We start from the raw sequence: 14,868 nt of genomic DNA on the forward strand, positions 1-14,868 counted from the left end.
ACCAACAGAGGGCTAAAACCCTGTGTGTAGAGCACAGGCACGTTAATCCAGAGTTCCCTGGTTCAAGTCCCATCTTTGTAATATTTTTACAGGTTCACCCAAAATGGATTTCTATACCCAGTACTCTCCCATGAGATTTATTACCTGATAAGTCAAATGAAGAAAGTGTCTGGCACTATTCAAATTAAAATTATATGCATTGTAAGAAAACAATATGTGGTAACCCCAGGTCATTTGCTTAAACTAAGAGGGGGGTTGGGGTTGGAGATCACAATATGGCAGACCAAGCCTTCTGTTCTGCCCTTGACACCTGCCACGCAAATCAAAACACACCCTAGCAACCCCCTGTGCAGTTTGATTCACCCTGACTATGCACCATGTATAATAAGACTTGCTCATGCACAACAGATCAGCAGATATTAACAAGTCTTAAATTGGGTACCGCTGATATTTTCAAAACAAGTCCAGCGGTTTTTACATCTTGAACAAAAAGGCCGCACAGCTTTCTAAAAATCATTCATTTGTGAAGCTTGGTTGGATTAATCCATGTGGTGGAATGTGAAGGTGGTTGTACTATTAGTATTAAAGGATTTGGGTACTTTTTCAAAATGCCCATAGATTTACATTAAACTTACTGGGTTTGAAGATAGTGACAGTGGAAAGCTGCCCTTTCAATACTACTTACTGAGGTGCTGTCGTTTTTGAGAAATAAGTAAAACAATGTCATGAAAATACGTTTGTTAATGATCAAAATAAGTTTCGTCTCATGAGACGAAAATTATTTTCATGACATAGGTTTTACTCAGTTCCCCAAAACTACAGCACCTCAGCTTGTAATATTTTCAGGGAAGCTTTCTACTATCATTATCTTCAAACTGTGTCAGTTTAGTGTAAATCTGTGAACATTGTGTTTTGTGTCCTACAAAAGTTACATAGACCCTTTAAGACAACAAATTACAAATATTTCTTTAAGATTTTTCTCCACACAGGCCGAGATGACATTGGGAATGTATGTGCATACAAATATTTAAGAAACATATTGGTTTATGGGGGAGACAAAACATTGCTCATCTCTTTCTCAGTATTACTTTTAGTAGGACATTTTACATGCTTAAGAATTATTTGTGTGACTTGTTTTACCATAGAGTAAGGGGTTTTACCCATTTCTCAAAAACTACAGCACCTCAGCAACTAATACTTTATTGGAAGCTTTCTACCGTCGTTATCTTCAAACTGTGTACAGTGTATGTTTATTGTCAATCCGTGGACATTGTGTTTTGTACATTTTCAACCCAAAATACAGGATCCAAAATAATTACATTCCAAAGAATGAAGGGGTGGACCCCAAGATCAAATTCCGTTGTGAGATGCACTCATGTTCAAATAAAGTTTTTATGAAAGTGGCCAAAGAGTCTCATCACTTTAAAGCAATCGCACAACATTGGCAAACAGTGTTGACCAAAGGCCCACACTTTGTGTATCAACTTATATACAAAATAACAAGCCTGTGAAAATTAGGCTCAATTGGTCATCGCAGTTGGGGGAAAATAATGGGAAAACCCACCCTTGTTTCCGCTTGTTTGCCATGTCATAGCATGTGTTTAAAATAAATCTGTTATTCTCGATACCAAGAATTAACAATTGTTTTAACGTTTCTCAAAAGGTAAAGCATTTCATGAAATAATATTTCAAGGGAAGTCTTTCACCATTACCTTATGTAAACCCTGTAAGTTATTTGTAAATCTGTGAACTTTTAGTTTTGGTTCTGTTCAGAGAGTGTCCAATGGCTTTCAATTAAATCTGTGAAAACTTCCATTGTGATACCCCTCAAGAGGCTATTTTCAAAATCCCCAAACATCAAATATTATCACATTTCATATATATGGATTATGTTTTTGTGTACAGAAAATGTGTTGTGTATTCTTACATTTCCCATTAGAATCAAGTCAAAACAGCATTGAATTTGACCTTTGCATTTATGCAAAAATTCATCTTTGGAATGTACAGACCCGATTGTTTTTATTATTGACATGTTTTCAAATTTCTTCCTTAAAAAGTATCAAACTGAAAAGACTTAAAGACACTGGACACTATTGGTAATTGTCAAAGACCAGTCTTCTTACTTGGTGTATCTCAACATATGCATTTAGAAAACCTGTGAGAATTTGAGCTTAATTGGTCGTCAAAGTTTTGAAACAACTATGAAAGAAAAAAAAAACATGTCAAACTAAGTAGTGTGCTTTCAGACGCTTAATTTTGAGACCTCAAATTCTAAATCTGAGGTCTCAAAATCAAATTTGTGGAAAACTACTTCTTTCTCAAAACTACTTAACTTCAGAGGGAGCCGTTTTTCACAATGTTTTATACTATCAACCTCTCCCCATTACTCGTTACCAAGTAAGGTTTTATGTTAATAATTATTTTGAGTAATTACCAATAGTGCATGTCCAGTGCTTAAAGGAACACGTTGCCTTGGATCGGTCGAGTTGGTCTTTGAAAAGCATTTGTTATAATATGCATATGGGTAGAAAGATGCTGTAAAAGTAGAATACAATGATCCACATAAACATGCCTCGAAATTGCACGGTTTTCCTTTTACCTAGACGACTAACACGGTCGGCCATTTATGGGAGTCAAATTTTTGACTCCCATAAATGGCCGACCATGTTAGTTTGCACAGTAAAAGGAAAACCACGCAATTTTGAGGCAAACTTGTGTAGATCATTGTATTCTGCTTTTAAATTATCTTTCCAACCATATATGCATTTTATAACAAACGGTTACAAACACTTTTTTATAGGCCAACTCGTCCGATCCAAGGCAACGTGTTCCTTTAAGAGAAAAAGTAATCCATCCCTCTCAAGAATTTCACGCCCATGTTTCCTTGCTATCTTTCATGAGTCCCCTGTGACTAATCCCATGCCAAAGATCTTAAGAAAAGTTCAAGAGAAATATTCTCATCACGACGCTGATGTAATTATATTGGAATCAATGCCTGGGTTCATGTTTTCTTGGCTCTTGGCAGAAGTAACCACGCTGGTAACTAAACATATGTTGGCTCCCATATCACTGAACGAGTTCAGGTTTCACTCTTGATGGCATTTACATCAGAGAAATTAATCTACTGTGTCAGCTACTTGTTAGTGACTTGGGTATGAACTTTTTGATTGAAAAAAAATGTGAATCCAAAATTCATCGGAAGTGTAAACTCAAGTGTCACTTTACAAGTCTTGTTTGTAATTTGAATACCGGTAGATGTGTCAGATTTATTTAAAGAAGAAAATGGAGTAGATAGAAAAAAAAAAAACAATTTTCTGAAGGGATAAGTTTCAATAATCTCAGTGCATGTGTGTACTTGATGACAGAAAAGTTTAGAAGCAAGATTACATGTTGTCAATTTCATCTACCGATCCTGTATGTGATTTGTTTTGGATATGCAAATTACAGGTTTTGAAATAACCAACGACCCCCACGGCTATTGCTATGATGCCGTTCTGCAGTGCCTTTTGCAAAATTCCAATAAAAATTAAAATTGTCCTCAAAGAAGTGCCCCTTATCAGAGGAAAACTGCTGTTCCCCTTCAAGAACGAAATTCAAGGCCAGCATTTAGTAGGCCTACGTAACAGAGATTAGAGAACTTTTTAGCTTAAGATTTCCAGGAACATACAAAACATCACAGATTTTTGAAATTTCAAAAAGCAATCCCTCCACACACCCACACTATTAATAAGATTATTTTGCAGCTCATACTTGGCACTTTATCACACCCGAGGGTGTGTCAAGGCGCTCATTATTTTTTCTACAAGGTATGCAGAGCTGTGTTCAATATACATGTATTTGACCCTCTTATTTATAAAGCACCATGATGTTATGATACTATCTCTTTGTCTTAAAAACTGCAGCAAACCAAAAAGCACCCAGGCAAACCCCATCTCTTAAAGGAAGTGGACACTATTGGTAATTGACTAGCCTTCACAGTTGGTGTATCTCAACATAAGCATAAAATAACAAACCTGTGAAAATTTGAGCTCAATCGGTCATCGAACTTGCAAGATAATAATGGAAGAATAAAACACCCTTGTCACACAAAGTTGTGTGCGTTTAGATGGTTGATTTCAAGACCTCAAGTTCTAAATCCGAGGTCTCGAAATTAAATTTGTGGAAAATTACTTTTTTATCAAAAACTATGGCACTTCAGAGGGAGCCGTTTCTCACAATGTTTTATACCATCAACCTCGTTACCAAGTAAGATTTTATGCTAATCATTATTTTGAGTAATTACCAATAGTGTCCATTGCCTTTAATGATAAGTGTACTGGGTTTGTTGTATACATGCATTACACAATGTAAAAGAACCTACTTAGGTTACACAACACAAACGGGAAAGCAATAATGTCAGAGTGTCTTGCTAAGAACAAGACTGAGACTTATAATCAGAAACACCAGAGCTTGGGTCCAGTGCACTTGACCAGTTAGCCATGACACCCCATGCTTCATTTTCCATCATTTTCCATTGTTATAAACCAAGCACAATCTACAAAAAATGTAGTCCTGTGAAACCCACGTTCATGTGTTTCAGAATATCTTCCAAATAAAATATTAAAAAGTTGGGGATAACAGCTTATAATCACAAACACCAGAGCTTGGGTCCAGTGCACTTGACCAGTTGGCCATGACACCCCATATCTCGTCTAACTGCATTTTCCATCGTTATAAACCAAGCAGAATGTACAAAAAAAATTAGTCCTGTGAAACCCACGTTCATGTGTTTCAGAATATCTTCCAAATAAAATATTAAAAAGTTGGGGATAACAGCTTTAATAAAACAATAATCTCGTCCATTAAAATCTATCTTATAATAGACTGGGTTAAGCAGAACCACATTAAGCAATCAATATTTTAAGATAAGTAACATTGCACATGCAGAGGGCTAACATGCGGATAGTGTGGTGGATGCTGTGCTGTATGGTAAAGCCGATTAGAGCTGGAAATAAAAATTGATCTGTAAGATGACATTTCTGAAATGACATCTGGGAATTCCCTTTCATAAAACCTGAAAAGAGTAGCTGTGAGGTGCTGTGACTTCTTGGTCATTGTGGAAGTAGTGCTATGCAAAGAAAACAGATTGCAGAACACAATCAGTTTGACTGCAATCTTAAGTCCAATGCTTTACTTTTTCAATGTACACACCGTCACAATCCAACATGACCTGGGGAATTCATCTGTCAAGACAACCAAGAAACAAATTTTAACTTAATTTTCTGTTCAACTTTCTTTTCTTAAGAAAAAATGAAATTAAACCTCAATATTGTACAACCAGAGCGGTAGATCTGCCAGCAGCACTGAAGCAAATTACAGCCTCTGGCGTGCGTGTAAACATGGTCACATGTCAATGCAGCCCGGAGCTAAGATGGTTCACTAGAAATGGCACCGCCCAGTGCATGTCCCTCTCCTCATCAAACAATTATTTAAAATGTGCACAGAGGAGGCTCGGTAACATATAATGAACAGTACACTGCATAAATCATTAGCATGGTTAGGTCACAACATGAGGTTGCCTTCGTCCCTTAAGATATGAGAGCGAATATATTATTACTGTTATTAAATATTTGTACGCGTTAGATTCAGGTCAAAAATTACATTGCGACTGCACGCTTGGAAAGTGATGGATTGAAAGAAAAAATGAAACGATGAAATTATTTGTGAGTAGGAGTTTGTAAATAATATTGTTAAATTGAAATTAAATGAAAAGGAAAAGGGATAGATTTAGAATAACTTGCAAGTCTTCACATCTTGACTTCAGGCAAAAGGTTTAAACATATTACAGAAACACCTCTTATGTTTATATTACACGATCACCAGTTATAAACATGATTGTCGGTAATGTTTTGTCAGTTCAGGTTTGCGGTAGCACCATGTATAAATCTCTTTTGTGTAGCTGTTTGTTCTGAAAAGAACCGGTGGCTGACAACTAATGTTTTTTGGTACAGGCAAAAGGTTCATCTATAATTACAGAAATATGCTGTGCGCGATCACCAATTATAAATATGATTGTCAGTTATGTTTTGTCAGGTAAGGTTTGTGGTAGCACGATGCATAAATCTCTTTTGTGGAGTGTTTGTTCTGAAAAGAACCGATGGTTGACTAATGGTTTGGTTACAAAGACAAATATGAAATCTGCAGTGAACAAATAAAACAGAAGATTCAGGTCGTCATTATTCAAGAATTTGGGTACTTTTTGTAACACAAAACCAGTGTCCCCAAATAAACCTTAAACTTCCACGTTTGGAAATAGTGATAGTAGAAAGCTTGCCTCAAAATATTACTAGCCGAGGTGCTGTAGTTTTTTAGAAAGAGTAAAACAATGTCTTTAGAGAAAAAAATTATTTCTGCGACTTGTTTCATTCATTTCTCAAAAACTACCGCACCTGTGCACGTAATGTTTTGAGGGAAGCTTTCTACTATTATTATCTTCAAACTTTGTAAGTTAAGTGTAAATCTGTGGACATTGTGTTTTGTGTCCTACAAAAAGTACCCAGACCCTTCAAGGGACTATGCACGGGTCTAACAGAGTCTTCAGCAGAGTCTTTTACAGCAAAGTCTTACACAGACTTAACAGAGATTGCAAGACAAATGAAACTAAACAAACAAGAAGACATTTCCTGGTATAGTCATATTGTGTCTTTTCAAAACAAACAGTTCATAGCAAAAGTCAAACGGGAAGTCAACCACTGATCATAAGCAAATCATGAATAATGCAACTATGTTGTCAGCTGAATTCGACCAAACACCTAATTCGACCAAACATCAACTGTCACACAAAATGGCGTTTCACCCATCGCAAACCAATTATTGGATAAACCATGGAGGTAGTAGTAGCACCATAGTAACTATAGTCGTGGTGCAGAGAATGGTGCTATGCTTGTTCAGTAGCTAGAAAACAGGCACAAGCATTTTCTATATTGATTAATTACTCCTAGCTGAATTGCTCATACACAAATTGACTGACAAGACATTAATGAAAGACCGTCTGGTGTTTTTTATACGGTGCCAACGTGGGAGCAGGTGCAATGAAATATCACTCTCTTGCAGAACAGGCATTCTGTTTTATTGCCATCGGGGAAATTATTACTTTCTATTTTGTAGTTGTCACAATAAAATAGGGGTCTGTGAATATGTAGACATAGCAATGGTGATTATAAACCATATTTCAATAAATACAATTTTGCATGTTAAAAAGGATGTTAATGTGTGAATTATGCTCTGTTAGCACAAAACAACCACTTATAGAATGTTAAAGATGCTATGTAAGATTTTTGGCCGATTTGACTTAAACATTTTGATTCAAAACTTAATAAGTATTTTGATGGAGGGCGAGTAAGTTACAAGCTTTCATTTGAGCCATTGCTCGAAAAAGTCCGGAAGTGCTCAAAATAAGTGTTTGTCGGGATCCCGACAATATATCACGCGACCAATTCTGATGTGTTTAACAGGTTAAATTTTTGTCATGGTTCCTGACCATTGAAAGTACAAGTTAAACTTTTTTTTTCGTTAGAGCGGGTGATACTCTTTGAACTACCATTCACTAAAAAAAAAAATATTTTTTAATGTTTAGGGCCAAAAATCTGACATAGCATCTTTAAACCTTTCATGTTATGTTCAATTTATCAGGGGTTTGGGGCATTGTTTTGGGGTGGAATGAAAACAGAAATTATATTTTTGTTTCAGCCATTGCAATCAATGAACCAACTAGAGACTTGGAGACTCAGAACTTTTATTTTATATTCACCAATTCATTTGTTGTTACCGCACCAAGGGGAAAACATGAAAATATGAAAAAAAATTATAAAGGCAAATAGATGAATTTATGACACGGATTAAGGATCAGAAAACTAGTCCTGGTAAAAAAGAAAGATTCTATAGTTAACTCGTTGAAGGTTGTTTAATATTCTGTCTCAGTCATTTTAGTGCTTATTTTTTGACAAGGAAACAGGTTACTCCTTTGTAAGCCTACAAAGAAAAAAAATTGAAGGTTCACAACTCATAGAATTTGGATCTTGAATATTCGAGCTACCTTGTTTATGAAGTCATTGAAACTTCATTTATGGGGCAGTGGGGAAAGAGGTTAAGTGGTAAACATGACTTTGTTTACCTGGTTTCTAGTTGGGCCTTGCCTTCATTATGTGACTGAAATATTCAACTGAGTTCTGAAGCAGCGTTAAAGGCACTCGACACTATTGGTAATTACTCAAAAAAATTGTTAGCATACAAAATTACTTGGTGACGAGCAATGGAGAGCTGTTGATAGTATAAAACATCGAGAGAAACGGCTCCCTCTGAGGTAACGTAGTGTTTGAGAAAGAAGTAAGTTCCCACTAAATTATTTGAATTGAATTTGAGACCTCAGCTGAGGTCTCAAATTCAGGCATCTGAAAGTACACAACTAGTGCGACAAGTGTGTTTTTCTTTAATGATTCTCTCACAACTTCAATGACCAATTGAGTTTAAAGTTTCACAGCTTTGTTATTTTATGCATATGCTGAGAAACATCAAGTGAGAAGGGTGGTCTTTGACAATTAACAGTGTTGTTAATGTAAATATGTGTTTTGTGTTACAAAAAGTACCCAAATCCTTTAATGAAATATCCCCCACCTCTATGTTAATTTGAACAAACACTGTGAGATACAATTGTGCTAAGCAATCACATCTCCAGATTTGCTTAATTTCAGATGTTTGCTCACTATCGATTGAATCTCGGTCAGTTGAAATGACAAATACATCATTTGATTTTATGCTTTCAATCACGGTGTGCTTTTCATACTGTCATCACCTATGCCATTGGTTTCAAACAATTTCTTTATGGTGGTTTGGCGAACTTAGTCAGGAAATATGTATGGACAATGCTCAATCCAGTAATCCAATTTTTAGGTGGCCGTTGTTAATTCATGAATATGTGTATTTGCACTGTACTAGCAAACAATGGCGCCCCTGAACTTCAGAATCTACCCGGAGATTAATCCTTTTCCCAGGCTACCGATTTGTTGGCTTGCTTATTGTGCATGTTCTATTCATAATTCATTTTATGTCAATTTCACAAATCTGTTTTAAAGCTCCTAGTATATCAGGAGCCGGTGGGTAAATATTTTTCACATTGAGTTTTACAATTGAGCATAGAAATTTGATGTGCTATAAAGCAATTAAATAATAAACAATTGTGTTTTTTTACTCAAAGTTATTTTGGCTTTTATCAAAGGTCCTTTTGAACGATCTTTAAGAAATAGAAACCGGACCATATTGGATCCACAATTCCATAAAATATGAGCATTAAAGGCAGTGGACACTATTGGTAATTACTCAAAATAATTATCAGCATAAAACCTAACTTGGTAAAGATTAATGGGGAGAGGTTAGTAGTATAAAACATTGTGAGAAACGGCTCCTTCTGAAGTGACATAGTTTTCGAGAAAGAAGTAATTTTCCACGAATTTGATTTCGAGACCTCAAGTTTAAAATTTGAGGTCTCGAAATCAAGCATCTGAAGGCACACAACTTTGTATGACAAGGTTTTTTTATTTTATTTCATTAATATCTCGCAACTTCGACGACCAATTAACCTCAAACTTTCACAGGTTAGTTATTTTATGTATATGTTTAGATACACCAAGTGAGAAGAATGGTCTTTGTAAAAAAGATGAAAGCATCAGCAATTCCAGCGTTCAAAATATCCCAGAGAGGGCAAGGCCTCTCCAAAATATTGTGTAGAATTTGACATGTAGGCCCAACATCAGGAAGAGAGTAGCTTGTAGTGTAATATTATATTCTTTAGTAGGGCTTAATTCTAATTTAATAGCTCAAACTGCAAGTTTGTGTGTTTAGCAGAGTTATGAAACTGGGCCAAGATTAATAACTTAAGTTCAACAGTAAATAACAAATATCTTGTGTTGTAATTTTTCTTCTTTTTTTACATCAAACTTGATTAATATTTTAACAGTAGGAATTATTCTTTCAAAAGAGCTCACTCTGAAAGACATTTTTAGGATCATGGGTTGGACATTTTTTTTTAGCAACGTGGACGCCCTTGGTATACGTGTAAAGGAGCACTGGTTTACATGTATGCATTGTTGGTTTAGATCTGTCTTGGAAAGTGGGGGATCATTGTAAAAAATGCGTACATTATCAATGTGAGAAAAATATATTATGAAATTATATTATGTCCTAAACAGATGTAAAGACTTTATGCTTGATAAGCGATAGCAATTCAAAGGTTGTGGGTTTGAATCCCTGCCCACCTGAGTGATTTGCTGTGAATTTTTCACAGAACTCATTAAAGTACTGAGTATACAGTGATTAGTAAAAAATACATATCAGTGTCAGGGTAAAATAAATATACTTATGTCCTATCAACTTTATTCAGTGTGGAGCTTGGATCCAGGATTTTGGTCATTAAGGAGTAAGAATCTAGGCCCACTGAGACGAGAAGCCGTTGAAGATGACAACACATTCTGAGACTCTCTATTATCTTTTAAGCAAGAGAATAAATAGGATTTTGTGTTTTCGCTCCAAGTACTTCTGTTCTCTAAATAGCCAAGATAAATTGTCATATTGTGGGTAAAAGTTTGTTTTTTTTACCTGAATTTTTTTTACAATAACTAATTCTAAGGTAAGTTTTACCTCTTGATTGGACTTTTGAAACCAATTTTCGAGAAAGTATAAAGTTGCACTTTTCATGCATATATTCAGAGCGTTAAACATACCTGTCACTGTATTATTTAAACTAGCAGAAAACACAAATTACATGCAAGTGATAAAGTAACATGCAAAGGCAGGTACACAATTATTTTCACAAACTGTCCGTGCATTCATGCTAAGTTGAATCCCTTCCCCAAAGAAAACCAAAGTAATAAACCATGCAATGCCAGATGGAGATAATAAAAAGGGCTTGTTATTAGTAAACACATCACACCACAGCAATCGGGTAAGGCACGAAAACAAAATGGCTGTCTGAAGACTCAACTCACCCTGCGATTCAATAACCATTCTATCTAAGCTTAGACCAGAATTCACAACTCGCTTAACATCATCCACTGTGTATGAATGTCCGTTTGAAACCATGCCCCCATTTTGTATCAATTCCTGTTCATTCCCAGCTCCATTCACATCATGGGTTGGCATTTCAAAGGACGATACATGGTTATCATTCGGTAAAAACACTGCGTCAGCCATCTTGTGAGGGGGAAATACTATCTACGTACGTGCGATGACAACTATATATCCCGGGTCGGAGGTTGAAGCTACAAATAAAAAAGACGCAACAGGGCAAAGAAGAAAAGAGGGGAATGTCAAACTACAGGTGATGAAAATTCTATCAAACTAATGATCAAACTAATGAGTGTACGAATGCATCCAGTGGGGGTTTTCACCATGCTTTCACTGAAACAAATTAAACAAAAATAATTTATCAAAATTCAATCTTTTAAAACCATCAAAATCTTTTTTAAAAACATCAAAATATAAAAACTATCGAAATCAGCACCTGGCATTTAGTATGCTTAAAACCTCCCCCCCCCCCCCCCCCTCCCCAACAACATCAAAACAAGTATTTTATTCTGTCACAAACTTTTTATTTGAATTGAAAAGGATGAGAAAAAGAAGTCCGAAAAAAAAAAAAATCACTGGTTATTGAAAATTCACATTTATAAAAAAATTATGTTAATGTGAATTTTAAATAATAAGAAATCCTTCATTCAACTTTATAAAATAGTAATCAGCAAATCAAATAAAACCAATTTCAAAATCTTGGCCAAAACAGAATCCAAATAATCATCAAGTTATACATTTTTATTGTAAAAATCTAAAGAATACCCTCTTTAAATGCATGCTACTGGAATTCAAAACAAATTCAGGCAGTGCCATCACGCGTCATAGTGATAAGTGTGATATTATGTACACACATTGAGGTGCTTTTCTCACCACAGAACACCTGACAGTAGTGTCATACAACCTGTAAGATGACCGACACACAAAAACAACATTCTCAAAACATCAAAACCTTATCTCTTAAAAAAAAAAAAACATCTGAAACTCCAAAGATGAAACTATTATTTATCCTTTATGACTTACCCGGGATGAAAGAGCAATTCAGAGTTTATAAAAAAGCTAATCCTTGAGAAAGGACACCTTTTCAGGAGAGTGCACCGCACTGCGAGACTTAAGTGAAGCCCACTTGCTGTGAGTGATCTACGGCAGCTGAACACAGTGTTCTGTGTGCTTGCCAGATCCCTACAGTCTCATTAACATAACATAGTGTGGCCAAGTACAGTGTTGTACGTTAGACCATAGAGCAAGGAAGCACAAGATCCATTTAGCATACATGTAGACCTACTGACCATTCTCAGATGGTTCCAGCAATTTGATTATAGAGTATGTTGGCAGAGCAATATGTATGTAGTGTGGTTATCTACTGACCATTCTCAGATGGTTCCAGCAATTTGATTATAGAGTATGTTGGCAGAGCAAAAAGACTGTGTGTAGTGTGGTTATATGATGTGACAAATCGCTTAAGTGGCTGGCTTGGGTTTAGCAATTGGTTTAATAAGACTCAATTATGATGCCAATTGAACTGGGGACCCAGTCCTTTCATGACACAGTGAATGTGTTTAATCATGGTTTTTATCAACCTAAGAATTTCTTACTTATCGAGTAATTTCTTGAAACCAGTGGGTTGCTTCTTGACAGACTTCCAAATTATTTTTTAGAAGAAAATTAATTGATTTAATGATGATTTTAATATTTATTTTCATCAGCTTTTTCACATCCTTCTGGCTCTACTTTTCAACAACAACAAAATTTCAAAGCCATTCAATATACAACAACAAAACAAAACAAACAAAAAATGTGTAGAGTTGTAAACTCCCAATCTTGAAATCTTTGATACATCAAAACTCAGTTGCACACTTTTCAAATTGCAATGGCTAAAATATGGGTTTTACAGTACATTTTCATGCTGGATGCGCAACAACAGATTTACAAAATACTGCAAAATTACAAGTTTAAAATTAAAATTAAAATAGACTAATTATTGGCAAGTTATTGGACTTCATTTCAAGTATGGTCAAGACCCAAAATCCTGAGTATTAAAACCAGGTTTACACTCATTGAACTGTCAGCAATTGGTAAATAAAATGCCATACTAAAAAATAATACTTGTAATTGATGAGGACGCTAGCTGAAAGCCTCAGTAGCAGAGCCTAGCACAAAACCTGTCCTCTGTCATGGAGGTGTGTCGCTTTTTAATGACATCTAGCGCAGCATGATATTTACTTAAGTCGCAGATTACTTTGTTACTATTAACCAAGTATGGTTTACTCCACAAGTTCTAGAGTACAACTAGCCCCCATCAATTGTGCCAATACGCTGGACTCCCTTTCTCCCAATAGTGCCAAACGCTGGACTCCCTCCGCTCAAGAAGGGGAGGGAGTCCAGTGTATTGGCATTATTGATGGGGGCTAAAGTACAACCAACCCTCCAACTCCCTGTATTTTCATTTTTACTTCAACTTTAAATTAAAGATGCAGACCAAAGTTAAGTAAAGTAGTAGGGCACTGTACTCCTCTTTTATAAGTTTGCCTATGAAAACGACGGCCACCGAAGTAAAAAAGAACGCAGCTAGCCCAGCGCCCCAGTTCTGACTCAGACCATGGACGTAGAAAGACTGGGTCAATGTCTTGTTGTAGAGAGTACATCACTGACATGTAGTGGGGCATGAGTGAGTTGAATGCAGCTAGCAGGACTGGATAGTGGATGTCTTGTCTCGGCATGCACAGCGTGGCTATATATAATATAGCCTAGAATTTATAGAACTAGATCATAGAGATAAAAACCCAAGCAAAACAAACTCAACTACACTCCAACCACAAACGTACAAAATCATGTAAAAGAGTTTCATACCAAGGGTAATTGATAAGGTCACAATCTTTTACTAACCAGTACCACTTGACTCCATCCCCCGAGGGACCACGAGGCCAACAGGTCAAGCTAGTTCCGTAATACTCCCCATTCTGCCCACTACCCCTTTATGACCAGTGCCATCGACGCGCTATTCACAGGCGGTCACGAAAAGAGTGGCATTTTAAAAGTCATCAAGTAACCTCTCGGCCCTTTTTAAGTTTGATTGCTTTTCAAAACATGTCATTGGTGGTTGAAGGTGTTTCTTTGTAAAATAACAAAGTCCCTACCACCACTGCTAGGGGAATTGTTATTGTTTAGGTTATTTGAATATGAAATACTTACAGTAAGTTTTGTCATTGTCATTTTCAAAGAAACTTTCAGGAACTCGATCCCGTCCGACAACCAACGTAATCAACATCAACAATGAGTACACACTGTCAAGTGGTGGCGCTCTTTAAAAACAAGTGGGGTGTTTTGTTCCAGAAAGAGTTTACACGCAAAGATCATTAATTTAAAAAATATCATGGAGATACAGTATAGTATGGACGAATGTTATTTATTGATATAATTCTGACAGGTAAATGACACGCGCAGTTATTAAAACTATCAGTCCTGTGCAGCGCTCCAGGTGATCCGATAGAGCACAATATAGCAATTAGTCCTTGCTCTATGGTTTGATGGTTTAATGATAAAACCTGCTAATAATTTAATAAAAAGCAAATCATGAGAATGATGGCTTCTTCTTTTCCTTTATTTCGTTCTTAGACAATGTGAAGTTCTTTGCCTTTATACGCTTTTAAGAATTTGAAATACCACAAACCACTTTGAAATGTTGTGCCGCCACCTTTAAATATTCACGCAATCCTGTGACTTTTAACCTCCTCTAGAACTATGAGGTTCGTTCCGCTATCGTCTCCCGTT

At 36.1% G+C, this 14,868-nt stretch overlaps 1 protein-coding gene across 5 annotated transcripts in view; it reads right to left on the minus strand.

The window, feature by feature from the left end:
- The window catches only part of LOC117288379 (microtubule-associated protein 4-like), a 41,896-nt gene extending 27,554 nt beyond the window's left edge, over nucleotides 1-14,342 (minus strand). The window contains exons 1-2 of one of the 5 annotated variants that reach the window (XM_033769218.1): nucleotides 14,290-14,342; nucleotides 11,019-11,291 (exon numbers count right to left, since the gene is read on the minus strand). In XM_033769218.1, coding sequence (XP_033625109.1) covers nucleotides 11,019-11,223 — 205 coding nt within the window. In that variant the 5' untranslated portion in view covers nucleotides 11,224-11,291; nucleotides 14,290-14,342. Of the gene's footprint in view, nucleotides 1-11,018; nucleotides 11,292-12,120; nucleotides 12,306-13,983; nucleotides 14,078-14,289 lie in introns of those variants that run through there. The other 4 variants (XM_033769219.1, XM_033769220.1, XM_033769217.1 and 1 more) reach the window with 4 other exon arrangements.
- Nucleotides 14,343-14,868: the final 526 nt, after the last annotated feature.

This window comes from Asterias rubens, chromosome 3 (assembly GCF_902459465.1).
Source record: "Asterias rubens chromosome 3, eAstRub1.3, whole genome shotgun sequence".
Lineage (NCBI taxonomy): Eukaryota > Metazoa > Echinodermata > Asteroidea > Forcipulatida > Asteriidae > Asterias > Asterias rubens.